Source organism: Pseudopipra pipra, chromosome 2, assembly GCF_036250125.1.
Source record: "Pseudopipra pipra isolate bDixPip1 chromosome 2, bDixPip1.hap1, whole genome shotgun sequence".
Classification (NCBI taxonomy): Eukaryota; Metazoa; Chordata; class Aves; order Passeriformes; family Pipridae; genus Pseudopipra; species Pseudopipra pipra.
In genome coordinates, this window is record NC_087550.1 from 103700945 (window position 1) to 103716590 (window position 15646).

Genomic DNA, 15646 nt, shown 5'->3' on the forward strand with positions numbered 1-15646 from the left:
ACCGCCCCCCTGGGCAGCCCATTCCAGTGTCCAATCACCCTTTACGTGAAGAAATCCTCCCTAACGCCCAAAATCCCTCCTGACGTCCAGGTCGGAGCAGGTCCGCGGGAATGCCGGCGCGAAAAAAACCAAGCCCTTCCCACATTTAATCACCTTTAATGACCTTTAGCGGCCCCGGGCGCCCGGCAGGTGGCGCTGCCCCGCCGCAGCGCCGCGTCGCGCATGCGCGGGGACGCAGCGATAGGCGGCGGTCGCGGCCCGGGCGGCGGCGGCGGCTGAAGGAGATCCGAGGTCGGGGGCCTGCGCCAGGCGCTGCCGCTCCTGCCCGTCCCGTCCCACCCGCCCCATGCGCAAGATGCTGCTGGCCGCGCTGTCCCGAGTGCTGCAGGGCCCAGCGGCCGCCGGGAGGACGGTGAGTGCATCCGGTGCCGGCCCGGCCGGGGAGCGGCGGCCCGCGGGGGGGGCGGGGGCGGCCGCGCGGGGGCGCTGCGGGAACCGCCCCGCGCGGGGGGGGACGGCCGGGAACGGCCCGGGAGAGACGGCGGGAACGGCCCGGGAAGGTGGTGCCGGCAGACAAAAAAAAAAAGAAAAATTAAAGAACAAAAGAGTTTGGTTTTTTGGGCATTTTTTTTCCACTCTGAAGATCGTGAAATGTGACAGTGAAATGGTCGCCGCGTGCAGGAGCTCGCTCTATAAAGGCCTGGTGGCGCAGTGCTTTAATTTATGTCGTTCCATGTATATTTTGACAGCACAAAGCAGATCCCTTACAGGGATAATAAGCACGCGCTGCTCGACCCGTTTGGAGTTCAGCGTCGGACTGTCTGAGCTTCACCACCTGCCTCAGCCCAGCCAACAGCCCCTTGCAATTGCTGCATGAATTTTTCTTTCAAAGTTTGTTATTTTTGTGTCATGTGCTGTGTTTTACCTCTTTCGTGTGAAAAATCATGCTCTTACCTCTTCGTTCTCCTTATTCCACTGTAATGACTGTGGCCATGAGGAAAAATTAGCCCCTGCTGAGGAAAAAATTGTTGGCGAGATCAGAGTTAAAAGGTGCTTTCTGGTAACTGGAAGCTGCCTTTTTGCCATGGAGAGCAGATCTGTTGCTGTACTTCTGTTCTGAGGCAGCTCTCTCACCCAAGCATTCACTGCTTATGAGTGACTGGATTCGTGAGAATCACACAAGGGAGCAGATTTACTGGGAGATCTTCCTATGCGTGTTGGGGCTTCATGTCTAAAAGTATTTCCTAATTCACAAGTAAAATATTTGGAATTTTACAAAATAAATTAAATTTTGCAAATATGGGTGTATAAAATTAGTTCCTTACTACAAGTACTCGGCTTGCTCCTGAGATACTGCATCTTCCTGGAATGCCAAACTAGAACTGATTTGGATATCAATGTAATTGATTTTTGGATCCTAGTGCTTACCAGTTTGGTAAATATTTGCCTTGAATTGTTCCTAGGCACCTATAGTGAAGGCATAAACTAACAAATAAATAGAAGTAGACTTAATCCACAAAGCATTGTTTCGTATATGCTTTGAGCATTTTCCAGACTGTACAGATGGACCACTTGCAGTGTTGTATTCTAGTTGGCTAATAATTTGCTGACTTCTCCTCCCCTGATTGTTTGGTACAGCTACTCACTCTTTTTTTCTTCCCTTTTTTTTCTTTCCAAATGCTGCTAACCTAGGGAGCCGTTAGTGAGGTAAGGCCTCAGTCAGTTTTGTCAAGGTTTGCATTTGATACCTGTACTGGCCATGTGTCAGAACTTTTGTACAGACTCCTCAGTGTTGCTTTTATGCCCCATATTCAGGGCAGGGGTTTAACCAGGTGGCCTATAGACCCCCATCCCAATCCCGGCCGTTCCGTAATTCTGCAAATCCCAAACCGTTGATTTACTTCCAGCTCTAGAAGTAAAATAGCTTTTCTTCACCAGTAATACTGATGCATTGTGGTAAACAGTGTAGAAACTTGGTTTAAATTAAAACATTAAATATTTAATCTGATAATAGGGGAGGGGGAAATTGTTACTGCTAAATCAAGTATACAACAGAGTAGGTAATCAAGATAGATTGAGAAATATCTCCTGGTTGTTTTTTGTCCAGGCTTCATACCTGTCAGTCAGACCTTTGTTTGGAAACAGCGACTTGGACATTCTCAAAATTTTGAAATAATTAACTTTCAGCTAAATTTATGTGAATTTCCTGACTGAATGAAATTTTTGTGTAACTTAGTTAAGCAATAGAATTTTGCCACTGAAGATGTGGTATGTTCCTTGTCTGTGGCCACAGTGCATGCATGGACACATGCCCATCCTGTCAGATGCTGCAGTGTAACACCAGTGTTCATTAGTCACTAGCCTGTGTTCGTTTTTAAGACAGACCAGTAATGTGTTTTCAAACATCCTTCTTATCTCTCCTCTGCCATGGCCCCTTTCTGTTCTGTGTTTCACGTATCCTCAGGTACATTCTGTGTTTCCATATCATTTTTAAGTAGTGGCCATGCTGTTGCTCACTGAAATCCTCTCTGTCTTCATTGTTACTGCCTTGAATCCCCCCAGCTTCTCTTCCTATTGAAAAGAAAGGGTGAGATTAGTTCGTACCTCAGAAATCTGCTGGGTTCTTTTTGTTTGTTTTGGATTGGGGAGGGATTGTTTGTTTTGGTTTTTTTGTTGGTTTGTGTTTTGGTTTGGTTTTTGGAGGGTTTTTTTGTTCTATCAAGGCAAAATTCCAATCAGCACAGAGAGCCATTGAAATCTGCATTGGCTGTCTATCCTTGCATGGGCAATCTGGCATGTGAAGGGTAAAACAATTATTTTTGTGGTTTTGATGCTCTTCACAATCTCTAGAAACTTACCGGGTTTCTTTTAGATGTTCAAGGATATTACAAATTTGAATTCTTTTTTTTTTTAATCTTAATTTGAATTACTAGATTTTAAAGGACTTTAACACATTCATACAGAATAAACGTTCTTTAGCCTTACAAGGATATGCCACTGGTGAGTTTAATTCATACATTGTTTCAGTTTGGGAGTACTCTGAGAAATTATTTGAAAATTCACCTACTTCTGCTTGATAGTTATATTTAAATATTGCTCATGCTTTGGTTTTGTGTTTTTCTTAAGGCCTCTCGAGTGATGGTGGCATCACGTAACTATGGAGACTTTGCAAGTGAAGCTTCATTTGAGATTAAGGTAAAGAACACTTAATACTGGCATGCTGTGTAAGCCTTTGTTGCACATCTTGACGTAATGGACTTGCCCCTGTATCTTTTTCAATTAGGAAAATACTGTTTGAATTTCCAGAACCAAAGCCCTCACTCTGTGACCAGATTACTTGGTGCAGCTGGAAGTAACTGTGCTTGGCAGTGGGTAGTAGTGTTACTTGTTTCTTAAGAATGAGAAGTTGTGATTCTTTGCAGCTGTCATACTGCAATGTAGCTGTGAGAACAGAGTCAGAAAGGAGCTAAAGAACCTTTTCTGTTCTGAGGGAAGAGTATTAATGTTTCCTTAATGCTCTTAAAACAATTAGGTGGTGTTTGCAGCCTATCCCAAATGTGCAGCTGATTGAGGTGTGTATGGTTTTTTGAGGAAAAAATATGGCATCCTTTTAATTCTTGGCTTGGTGCTGCTCAAAAAACTTGTGTTATATTCTGTCAGCTTTCTCCTGTGCCTGGGTCTTAGGAAAAAGTGATGCTTCCATTGGCAATAGCTTTTGTGCTGGCATTTCATTCAGAAACTGATGAAAGAAAATCTGAAAAATCATTTAGTTTTTCTTCCACCCTCTCCCTGTTTATCTTTGCCTGTAAAGTATTAAAATTGTTTCACAGGTGGAAGGGAAGGAACATATGAAAAGTCCTTTTTGAGTAGCTACAGATTTAACGTTTGGTCCTGTGTTGATGAAAAAACTGCAAAGTTTCTATTTTTATGTGAACTTGGAAGCAGGGCTGTCTTAGAGCAGTGTGCCCATATGTTATATCCAGTTCATCTAAGGTGTCAGTGGTTTTGCTCTGAAGAGACTTTTGCTGTAATAAAAACTGTCTTTAACCTGTATAGAAGTATTTTGGCCATTTAATCTGCACTGACAGAGTAATTTGTTTGGTTTCTTCCACTGAACTTAACTTTTTATTTATTATTATTATTTTATTTTAAATTTTTTTATTTATTTTGTATGGGTGCCTAAAATCAGCCCTCCCTCAGTAGAGTCCATGGTTTGGGGAGGAAATTGTACTGCACACATGGTGGTTTGACTGGCAGTGTAGCTGATGCAGGTGATGCTTGTGGTAGTAGAGGTGAGGTCCACTCTTAGGGCCAGAAACTGTTTTACAAAGGAAACTCTTGATCTCTCTTCTCTCTTCAAAAAGCCCCTCTGTAGCTCTTACCAGGTATTTGGCCTGCAACAACCATGGAAGTGTTCTTTTTTACCTCATTTTCTGAGGACTCTAGTTCATCTATTCCTTGTAGGTACAAGAAGGCTTCATTTTGTCAGTGTAAATCTGTCTCTATTAAAAGTAAGGCTTTTATTTCCCTAAATCTGGAAACAGTGCACAAACTTTACAGTTATTTTGACCTATGAATTTAGGTTTGGCTGGCTTTCTTTTTTAAAAGGTATTACACTCTGAATTTGGAAATGGTACATCATAAAAAATAATTAAGTAATATTCATAAATAGGACAAATTATTTTCAGGAAATAACTACTTGTTCAACCTTGCAGAAATGTGACCTCCATCGCCTGGAAGAAGGCCCCAGTACCACAGCAGTGATGACTCGAGAGGAGGGGCTCCATTACTACAAGACAATGCAGACCATACGGCGCATGGAGCTCAAGTCTGACCAGCTCTACAAGCAGAAGATTATTCGTGGCTTCTGCCACTTATATGATGGTCAGGTAAGATTTTTTTTTCTAGAAGTTTTATGTTGTTTTACCTTACTTAACATAAAAGTTACATGCTCTTCAGAAGAGACAGGTGTGAGGTAGGAGAGGTGGAGGGGTGGGTCTGTATGTTAGGGAGTTTCTTGGCTTTGTAGAGCTTGAGGTCAGTGACAATAAGGTTGAATGCCTATGGGGAGGAATCAGGGGGAAGGCCAACAAGGCTGACATCTTGGTGGGAGTCTGTTATAGACCACCCAGTCAGGATGAAGAGGTGGATAAATTATTCTACAGGCAGCTGGCGGATGCTTCAAGATCTCCAGCCCTTATTCTTGTAGGAGATTTTAACCTGCCAGATGTCTGCTGGGAACTCAACAGAGCAGAGAAGAGGCAGTTTAGGAGGTTCCTGGAGTGTATGGAGGACATCTTCTTGTCCCAGCTAGTGAGTGAGCCTACCAGGGGCCTTGCTAGACCTTCTCTTTACAAACAGAGAAGGGCTGGTGGGAGATATGGTGGTTGGAGGCCGTCTGGGGCACAGTGACCATGAAATGATGGAGTTTTCAATGCTTGGTGAAACAAGGAGGGGCAACAATAAAACCTCTACCCTGGACTTCTGGAGGGCAGACTTCAGCCTATTCAGGATGCTGATTCGAAGAGTACCCTTGGGGAAACAGCTCTTAAAAACAAAGGGGTCCAGGAAGGATGGACATATTTCAAGAAATAAATCTTGAAGGTGCAGGAGCAGGCTGTCCCTGTGTGCCAAAAGGTGGGCCAGTGGGAAAGACAACCAGGCTGGCTGGCCAGGGATCTTTTGCAGGAACTCAGGGGGAAAAAAAAGGGTTTATCACCTTTGGAAAAAGGGGCAGGCAACTCAGGAAGGGTTTAAGAATGTTGTTAGGTCATGCAGAAAGAATTAGGAAGGCAGAAGCACAATTAGAACTTAATCTGGCAATTTCTGTAAAGGATAATAAAAAGTGTTTTATAATTACATTAATAGTAAAAGGAGGGGCAAGAAAAACCTCCTTCTTTGTTGGACACAGGAAGGGGAGGGGAACATAGTCACCAAAGATGAGGAAAAGGCTGAGGTACTTAACACCTTCAACAATAAGACAGGTCATCCCCAGGACAGCTCACCTCCTGAGCTGGTAGACAGGGATGGGGAGCCAAATAGCCTCCCTATAATCCAGGAGGAAGCAGTTAGTGACCTGCTGAGCCGCTTGGATCCTCAAGTCTGTGGGACCAGATGGGATCCACCCAAGGGTGATGAGGGAGCTGGCGGAAGAGCTCGCCAAGCCACTCTCCATTATTTACCAACAGTCCTGGCTCATCGGGGTGGTCCCAGATGACTGGAAGTTGGCCAGTGTGATGTCTATCCACAAGAAGGACCAAAAGGAGGATCCAGGAAACTACAGACCGGTCAGCCTGACCTCAGTGCCTGGCAAGGTTATGGAGCAGATTATCCTAAGTGCAATCACACAGCACCTACAGGACGTCCAGGGGTTGTTGAGATGCTTCATTTGGGAGAAAAAGCCTTCAGATTTTTGCAGGTTCTGTTTCCCTTCCCATGTGCCTTTGGTAGTCAGTCAGGTTGGAATTTAGAGTCCAAGGCTGTTGTAGCTCCAGGCCTGCCACTGACCCTTGAGATTTAAGTTAGTCTCCTCTATCTGTGCTCTTCCTGTTACCTGCTGATATTGGTTGTATGTGGGATCAGAGCCCTTGCACACTGCTGGCTGTGGAAGCTGTGTGTTTTCCTTCATTGCTAAGCTTACTTTTGCTTTGTAACAGGAGGCCTGCTGTGTAGGGATTGAAGCTGCCATAAAGCCTACAGACCATGTGATAACAGCGTACAGAGCTCACGGCTTTACCTTCACCCGGGGAGTGCCTGTTCGAGAAATCCTTGCTGAACTTACAGGTGTGTGCTCGGTAAAATGAGGATTCACATGCTGCCATACTTGTCAGAAGTTTTTATTCAAGTTCAGAATTATGTTGATGCACAAAGTATACTGGGACTTCAGAAGCAGTTTAGTGACATAGCAGAATAAATCAGTGTTTTAATTTTATGATGCAGCCACTTTTAACTATAAAAAGCAATGAATAAGTACTTCTGAAGCACAAATTCATAAGATTTTTCTCAATACCAAATGCTGTATTTGTTGTGCTGCAGCACAGTTTGGAAATTGCTGGTGGTAGGCATTTGTTCTCAGTGGGACAGGGCATTACCTTCCCTAGGAGACAGATTTGGATTTTCAGAATTATGCTGCTGAAGTCTTAGGAAGACTAGTTAGCACTGCCTGTAATGATCAACTGAATGGTTTGGGAAAATTTGACTGTAAGAAAAATATTAAATTATAATCTAGATTGAGATTTTGCAGAAAGGAGAGAGAGCTATTCACAGTAGGGTTGAGGATGGAGCAGGGAAGAGAGGAGAGGAGAGGATCAGCCTGCTGAACTCTTATGAGATCTGTGAACAGATGCCAGAAGTGAAAAATTAACAAGGAGCTTGAAGGCCTTCATGAATCACGGGTATAATAAAGACTTGATCTGAGAATCTGCATGCTTGAAATGTTATTATAGAAAAGCATGTTTTGGGGTAGATAAGAGGTATGATTTTGTATACAAAGAGTATATGTGTGTGCTAAGAATGCATATTAATAACATGCACAAAAGCCCAGATTCTAGTGGATGATCAATTTGCCAAGAGTCACTGGATACTGATAAGGCAGAAAGTAAATGAGGAGATTGTCATGACTGAAGCCTTCTGTTGGCCCTGAAACTACAAATACGAGTGATAATGTGGTGAGGTTTTTTCTTTATTTCATTTCATGACACATCATTTTCTGTAGCATTATACTTGACTTTAGTGGGGCTCCTTTAATTGGGAAAGAGCAGTTGCAGTACAGAGACTGTTGTTCTAAGAAATGACACTTGGGAAAGTTCCTGGAGAGGAGTGCTGCTAGAGTCCTTTCCTGCAAAGATAAAAGACTAAAAAGGCCAAACTGAAAGACAGCTTGAGTTACAATGAAAAGAAATGACAGAATTAAAGTCTTTGAAGGAGAAGGAAGCAGAGTAACCCAAAATAAGACTAATAGATAAGATCCTATAGGAAACAAGTTATAGATAAAGGACTTTTCAGGGGAATTGATAAATACATGAGAAATAGGTTTGTGTTCTAATTAGAAAGTGTAGCAAACAGTGACACTGGTTAATCAGGAGTTCTTAAACACATTCTAAAATACAAGAGAGGATTGTACAAAAAGTGGAGGGAACTTACTGAAGTTAAATTACACTTAATCAGAAAACTTTTTCTTAAAATTAGACTTTTTTTTTTCCTTTGGCCCTAGCTGTCAGAATCCATTACAGTTCACATGAAACATATGAAAGGTATGAGAAAGACCAATAATAAAAACGATCCACTGTTAAGTAAGAAAAAGAAGTACAAAGAGATCCACTTCTAAAATAAACACGAAGGCTAATGCACAAAAAACCCCCAAACCCACCACCAAACAAGCTGTGCTTATTAAAAATAAAATACAGTCCTCTGCAACTAGTAACAAGACAGATGGGAATAAGAAAATGAATGGGCTGATGAGAAATTCTGTGTCCTTAGATTGGCTCATTTAAATAGGGTTTGTTGCAATGCTTCATGAATCACTAGTTATCTTCGAATTACAGCTTGGATAAAGCTGGACTGGGTGCCTTCTTATGTTTATATTGGGGTGGAATGGGAAGCTGTTAGTTGTGCTTTTTTCAATGTCCTGTTTGTAATTTTTACTTGTAGTTATTGTTAAAGGGAAGAAAAATATAAGTCATTGCAACTAATTTGGAATAGTATTCGTATCTTGCAGAAGCTAAAAGTAATAAGGACTGTATATACTTCTTTCAGGGTATGTATATGAGAAATACAGACCTTGTTATCTTTTATAAAACACCCCATATTCATCAGAAAATGCTTTTTTGTAGTAGGACACTGAAACTCCTTGGTTGGTTTTAAAATTTCTTCTTAATCTCATTCTCTATTTCCAGAATTATGTTTTCATTATTGTTCTCTTTTTCCCCTCCTTTTATTTGTTTTGTGAGATATTTAACCATGAATTCTTAGGAGAGAGACCATCGTGTCTTTACTCCACATGAAAACAATTATATGGTGTTGGTGTTATTACCTTTAGGAATTGCATTAGATGTTCCCATTTGCATGGTATTTTTCCTCTGAAAAGTAAATCGCTTGTTATTCGTGTTTCAGGTCGAAAAGGAGGATGTGCAAAGGGAAAAGGAGGATCAATGCACATGTATACCAAAAACTTCTATGGTGGCAATGGTATTGTTGGTGCTCAGGTATGTACATGACTTCTACTTCAAAGTACAAGTTGAATTTGGCTTATGCCCTGTTGCCAGTGTTTCCTCTCAATTTTTGTGGTTTGAGCTTGATGCAGATACCATTGCTCTGTGGCTCTGTCTTTTTCTAGTTTGCTCACCATTTTGCAAACTGTAGCAAAAATGAATCAAACTAAGAATACAGTTCATGTTTGTATCTTGGCTGTAACACCAGTTGGAACAAATGGAAGTGGGTGGGTAACAACTTGTTTGTTGAGCAGGTCCCTAACAGCATAAATGTCTCCTTACAGTTCACAAGATGCCCATCTTCAGCTCCCTTAACATTGTTCTACAACTCTGGTTTGTTCTGTACTCTGTGATAGGTTCCCCTTGGAGCCGGGATCGCGCTGGCCTGTAAATACTTCGGTAAAAATGAAGTCTGCCTGGCGTTATACGGGGACGGTGCTGCCAATCAGGTAAAGTTGTCTGGTGTGGCTCTGAGGAGTGTGCCTGGGGGTAACTGATTTTCCTTCTGGGAACTGTGAGCTCTGCCGTTCCTACGAGGAGTGGGAGAGCACCTTCTGCCCTGCCTGTGTGGTACCTGCAACGCAGGCAACGTCTGCCTCGGAACTTATGCCGAGATTGTTGTGTTGGGTTTTCTGCTACAAGAACGCAGAGTCCACTAATACTGAAAAGGCAGATCCTGGACAGAAAGTGGACAATGCCCACCCTCAGTCCTACAGTTCACTGCAGTTTTTCTCCAGGCTTTTGTTGTGAAGTGCTGTTGACTGAGATGAACTTAGTGTAGGTGGCTGGGCACCCTGCCAATTTTAGAAACTATCACCTCTCATTTGAGTTGTCTTAGGCATTTGAGTAGGGATGTGTTTCAAGAACTGTACAGTCCTCAGAGGGGTGATTCAGGTGAACAGTAAACTGCTAGGTGCTCTTTACATATCAGAAATGTAGCATATTTTTTGTCTTATTTTGGACCTGTGTAAACATCTGTTCTTCCCCACCCCTATTTTGAACTTGGCCCTTGTCCCTGGAGTGGAGGGAAAGCTTTTTGGCTCCTTCCCTTCTGCAGTGCTCTAGATACTCAGGGAATGAGCAAGGCTAGTAGTTAATTACATGAACATTACACCAGTCATGGGAAGAGGGGTTTCCAGGTACTCTTTTTACCCCCTTTCCAGTTGCACACAGTTCACCTGTGACACCCTGAAGTGCCTGTGCTGTAGGAGAGCTCTGAATGATGGCAGTGAAGATGACAGTGCTGCTGAATAGGGAGAAACGTGTCACTTAGGTTTCTGAAGACAGAGCATTCTCGCAGAACCACTTACAATTGACATTCCAGCCAGTGTCTTCATGTTATCAGCTGAGACATTAAGCCAGTTAAGCAGTTGGTGGTTTAGAGTGTACCATTGAGTTTCCCACTTTGAAAGCACAGGTGGAGATCTCAGTTTTTGATTTTCCCTGTCTTTGACTTCAGAGTAATAAGGCTGATGCAGTCACTGTGGTCAAACTTTACTTTGCTGTAGCAGCATCCTGCCAGGTTAATCAGTTGCCAAGTTTTTTATGACTGTTGCTGAAATACCTCAGTTAAATTTGAAGGTTTTGTGCTATCCTAACACAGATACTGATAGAAGTTTAAAAATTAAGTTCTGTAAACTACTAGTTGAGATGAAAGTTACCTTATATAGTGTAGCTTCTCTTTTATTCCTTCTGAGCTGCAGCAAGTGACTGGTTTCAGATCACTTTTAGTATTCAGATTTCTCCTAGCTAGACCTCTGCAACGGAAGGATTTTCAGTAGAGCCTAATGCTTGAAGGCTGAGCTCCCTGACCACACGTAACTTACTCTTTTTCTTTCAGGGCCAGATATTTGAAACGTACAACATGGCTGCCTTATGGAAGTTGCCTTGTATTTTTATCTGTGAGAACAATCGGTATGGAATGGGAACATCAGTTGAAAGAGCTGCAGCCAGTACTGACTACTACAAAAGAGGATACTTCATTCCAGGGCTCAGGGTGAGTAGTCACTTTTTTTTGAGGGGGGGATGTGTGCATGCACACCTGCACAATACATACATGTGCATTTCTTTTATTTCCACATAAATTTACTTAAGCTGAATTCCTGTTGCACTTGTGGAAATACTGAAATTGGAAGTTTGTAGGCTGGCATTTTTTTGCCTTAACATGTAGTTTCTCTTTATCAGGTGGATGGCATGGATATTCTCTGTGTTAGAGAAGCAGTAAAGTTTGCAGCTGACTACTGTAGAGCTGGAAAAGTAAGTCTGTAATAGTTATTCCTTCTCCATAGGTGAAACTCTAAGCCAAGTTATTGCTGCATAAGAAGTTCCTCATCTAGCCCATTTTCTCCAGTTGCTGTTGAACTTTATTTGACCTTTATTTCCTCTTTTCTCCACAGTATTGAACTCATATGCAATTGAGTGGTTTTCTAATTTTTGTTAGAATTTATTTACATGCAACTGGTATTAACCATGCACTTATATATTATTTATACTGTCATCTTTTCCCCCATTTCTACCTCAGTTAAATTCTGTTACAAAAGGTATTATGACTGTCAGGCAGTTGTGTTCTGTCACAACTCCTGTCAGGCAGAACTGATCAAGTAAAGTAATAATCACTCTATATTTGTAAGAAATGAAAAGTAAAATAAAAGTTTTGTGAGTCAGTGTTAGTGTGTGTCACCCAAGTATGGTTTTGAAGATTTTTAATATTTGGTGAAGTAACGAAGGTTCTGTGAGTTACTGTCTTACACTGAAACAACAGGTAATTTGAAATATTCTGAATAATGGTGGACTGACACTGGAAGGGGGGAAATTTTTTAATGCTGCTCAGTAAGAATATGAGAAGAAATGCTTACAATATCAATATAAGGTTCAATTTGAAAAGAATTAGGTTTCCTTTTACTGAATGAATCTGTATGTGCTTATGTTACATAAATTGAGAAAAAAGCATTGAATTAAAATAATTGATCACTAGTGCAATTCACCTGTAGCAAGTACTTGCTGCTGTTACAAATTGGTCACTTGTGGTAACACTCTCTGTATTGTTTTTTCATTTTAAGGGCCCTCTTGTGATGGAGTTACAGACATATCGTTACCATGGCCACAGTATGAGTGACCCTGGAATAAGGTACTGTCACATTCTTTCTTAGCACTTACTGAAAACAAGTAAGTACTGATGATCAAATTCTAAGAGATGAAACTCTTAAGTTCATTGTTTAAATGAGCATTTAAACATGATGAAATTGCTATGATCACTCATCCCATTGTTCAGTTGATATCTGTGGCCATGTAACATACTTGTTTTATTTTCAGAATGAAGAGATTTGGTTTTAGAACAAGCACAGAGTCAGTTAAACTTCTGTGCTATTACTGAATTCTGCTTTTAGTGTAACTTTATGGTGTGTCCTAATTAAGCTTTGACTAAAAAGCAGCATGCTTTTCTGGAGTTTTTAGGGTATTTAAAGTCTTGTAAGGTAAAATTGTAGGAATAGTTTGGACTGCCCAGTCTGGTAGAACACTTCCTAAAAATACAAACATACATTGGCATTGTGCCAGCTGACAAATCTGAATTTGTCTATGTGGAGTTGTATCTCAGCATTTTGGATGAAACTTGCAATGAATTGGAAGCATGCTTCCTAAGGGGGGCTGGGAAGGAGGAAATATGGCTCCTCACTGTAACTGTCCCAGACTGGGATTGCTCCCCTTTCCCTTGGAGCTACTTCAGCTCAGTTGGCATTTACAGATCGGGGTGGGGGGGGAGGTTCTAGATGTTCTGTTTTCATTGCATCCCTGACAACTCTGTGGACACACCTTTTTCTAAAAGTGAGCTGTGTCCAGAACCTGCCCTCTATTCAAGGGCACCCCTGAAGAAGTTCATGTCTTTGCCTGTCTTGCTCCTAGCTATCGTACTAGAGAAGAAATCCAAGAAGTGAGAAGCAAAAGTGATCCCATCACTTTGCTGAAGGACAGAATGGTCAACAACAACCTTGCTAGTGTTGAAGAACTAAAGGTATGGCTTTTAGTTACTATCTAAGAAAGCTCTTGAGCAGTCACACACTGATGGTCTCTGAAAAGCACATCATGGGCAGTGTCCATCGCTCGCTCGTTCTTCAGAGTTTGCTTTAACATCACTTCTATAAGTGAGGGTGAAGTTTTGTTGCACTCCAGCTAATGAAGTGATGTTCTGCTGGAAAGGCCTTTTGCTTTTGGGTGCTGAGTAAGGCTTTGGGTGTCATTACTAGGAGACAGAAATCAGTTACCCAGGCTTGCTTGACTCCCTAGGAAGGGGGTAAATCTCGGAAAGGGAAATTATGAATAGGGAAAAATCATAAGTGAAGGAGTCAGGAATACTCTAAGCAAATGTTGTAACTCCTTTAGTCAACTCTGTTTAAAAAATAATGGCACTGACACACTGAGTGTTCCATGGAATCAGAATAGAATATTGTCATGGTTTGAGATAGTCCCCAAAATCCAATTCCCTAGCTCCATCCCCCCTCCCACATCTCAACCTAATGTGAGATGGGTTTTTTCCAGACAAAACACACCAGACTGAAAGTGGGGGAAAGGGAATATATTACAATGACTGTACAAATAAATACCATATCACATTATACACACGATCATAACTATCTCTACCATGACATATAGTATTTACAATGGATCAGGTCTCCTCTCCCCTCCAAATAAAAGTCCAGGAGGGAAAGAAGGACAGATCCCTTCCAGTCTCTGAGCAGCAGCATCTTCTGAGGCAGCAGTCTGTCTGTCTTCTCCACATGCAGCAGCTGATAGCTGGCTTTCTGCCAGCACTCAACGAGGGAGATATCAAATTCCCTCGGCCCCATCGCCTCAACCGAGGGGTCTTCCGTGGGCTTTGTAACCCCAGACAAGGTCGTTTCACCATGTCATATCACGAAGACACAGGGGGGTCTTCGTGAAGGTCTGGTATCTCTTGCAGGGCCTCTGTGCCCTGTCTCTCAGGCTGCCACCGCGGCAGCAGTGCAAGGGGGGGGAGCCAAGGTCAACTCCCCCCGCATTCCATCGGGCTGTCCCGGTCCAGCTCCTGGGACGTCTCTTGAGCTTCTCAGCTCCTCTCTCTCTCCGGTGCTGCTGTACTCCAAGGCTCCTCTCAAATAGGAGTCCATGTCCCTCTTTTCCAAAAGGGTCTCCAAGGGAGTTTTGGGGAATCTGGTACAGTCTCTTACCCCAAACTCTGTCTCTCTGCTTCTGGCTCTCCTTTTCGCGGCTCTCCTTCCAGGAGTCCTTTATCTGGTGCTGCATGTTGCTTCTGCTGCTCCTTCAGTCCAGGTCCTTATCTCTGGCTCTCTGCCACCGTTTCTCTGGTCAGTCCCGGCTGCTGCTCTGTGCCCATGGAGACAAACATCTCCCGGCATAACTACAGGCACCTAGCCCAGCTTTATGCTGTTCCAGGTCCCTGCAGCCCCCCAGCCAGGGGCTGGGAGGGGGGCCAGAGGCCCCAAGGGGCACAGAGCCCCTTCCTCGTGGCTCACAACATGGTCACCTCTCCTCCACAACCCAAAAACTACAACTCTTCTCTTCCGGTCTGGTTGTGGTATGTTTACATTTCTGCAGGAGCGCCCATTGGGCAGAACTTCAAAACTTCCAAGGGTTTCCACCCCTTTGGGTCTACCACTTCTCTTAGCTTCTGGGGGAAAACAAGGTTCAAACCACGACAAATATGTAGAGGCTCAGTGGAGTCATGCTCCTCTGTCAGTAAGTTACTGGTACTGCAGCTTAGTAGGGAGGGAATTTCTATAGGATTTTAATTTTATGTTTCTAGACAGCGTTAACTAATTCTGGCCAATACTTAAGCATAGCATTTAAATTCAAAATAATGATGCTTTTTTTCTGAGCTGTCTTCTAATAAGCATCCATTTTTGGTTTAGGAAATTGATGTGGCAGTAAGGAAGGAGATCGAGGAAGCTGCTCAGTTTGCTACCACTGACCCAGAGCCTCCCCTGGAAGAACTAGGTAACCACATCTACTTCAATGAGCCACCGTTTGAAGTGCGTGGCCCAAACCAGTGGATAAAGTACAAGTCTGTCTGCTAAAGGCCTTTTTGTTGATGTAACTTATTCATAAGAATAAGTGAATGCTTTTACAGGAACTATAACGACTCAGAAACAACCCTTAAGCTTATTCAAAAGCTCTTTCAAAAGAAGAAATGTGTAAGGAAATCCATCTACTTGTGCATTTCCTTAAACATGCTGATTGTTGTTTCAGAAGAAGCTAAGTTAAGAGAAAGCAGTGATTTATTTAAAGTGCTATATATTTGCTTTACTGACTTTCTTTGGATTGCTGTATGTGTTATGTACAGTGTAAAAAAAAAAAAAAATTAAACTTTTAACAACCTTTATCTAATGGTCTTTGTGCTTTGTTTCTTCATGAACTGCTTTCCCAGAAAACCCACCAAAAGCACC

General features: G+C 42.4%; 1 protein-coding gene across 2 annotated transcripts; it reads left to right on the top strand.

Moving 5' to 3' along the window:
- The first annotated feature begins 210 nt into the window (after nt 1-210).
- PDHA1 (pyruvate dehydrogenase E1 subunit alpha 1) lies at nt 211-15582 on the top strand. 2 transcript variants are annotated; one of them, XM_064646732.1, is made up of 12 exons: nt 215-412; nt 1693-1707; nt 3127-3195; nt 4716-4889; nt 6657-6783; nt 9112-9203; nt 9566-9658; nt 11050-11205; nt 11394-11465; nt 12269-12336; nt 13110-13218; nt 15113-15582. In XM_064646732.1, exons 1-12 carry the CDS (start codon nt 347-349, stop codon nt 15275-15277), a joined length of 1206 nt encoding a protein of 401 aa, XP_064502802.1. In that variant the 5' UTR covers nt 215-346; the 3' UTR covers nt 15278-15582. The 2 variants fall into 2 exon arrangements, with proteins under 2 accessions (XP_064502803.1, XP_064502802.1); XM_064646733.1 differs by lacking the exon at nt 1693-1707 and having other exon boundaries at nt 211-412.
- Nucleotides 15583-15646: the final 64 nt, after the last annotated feature.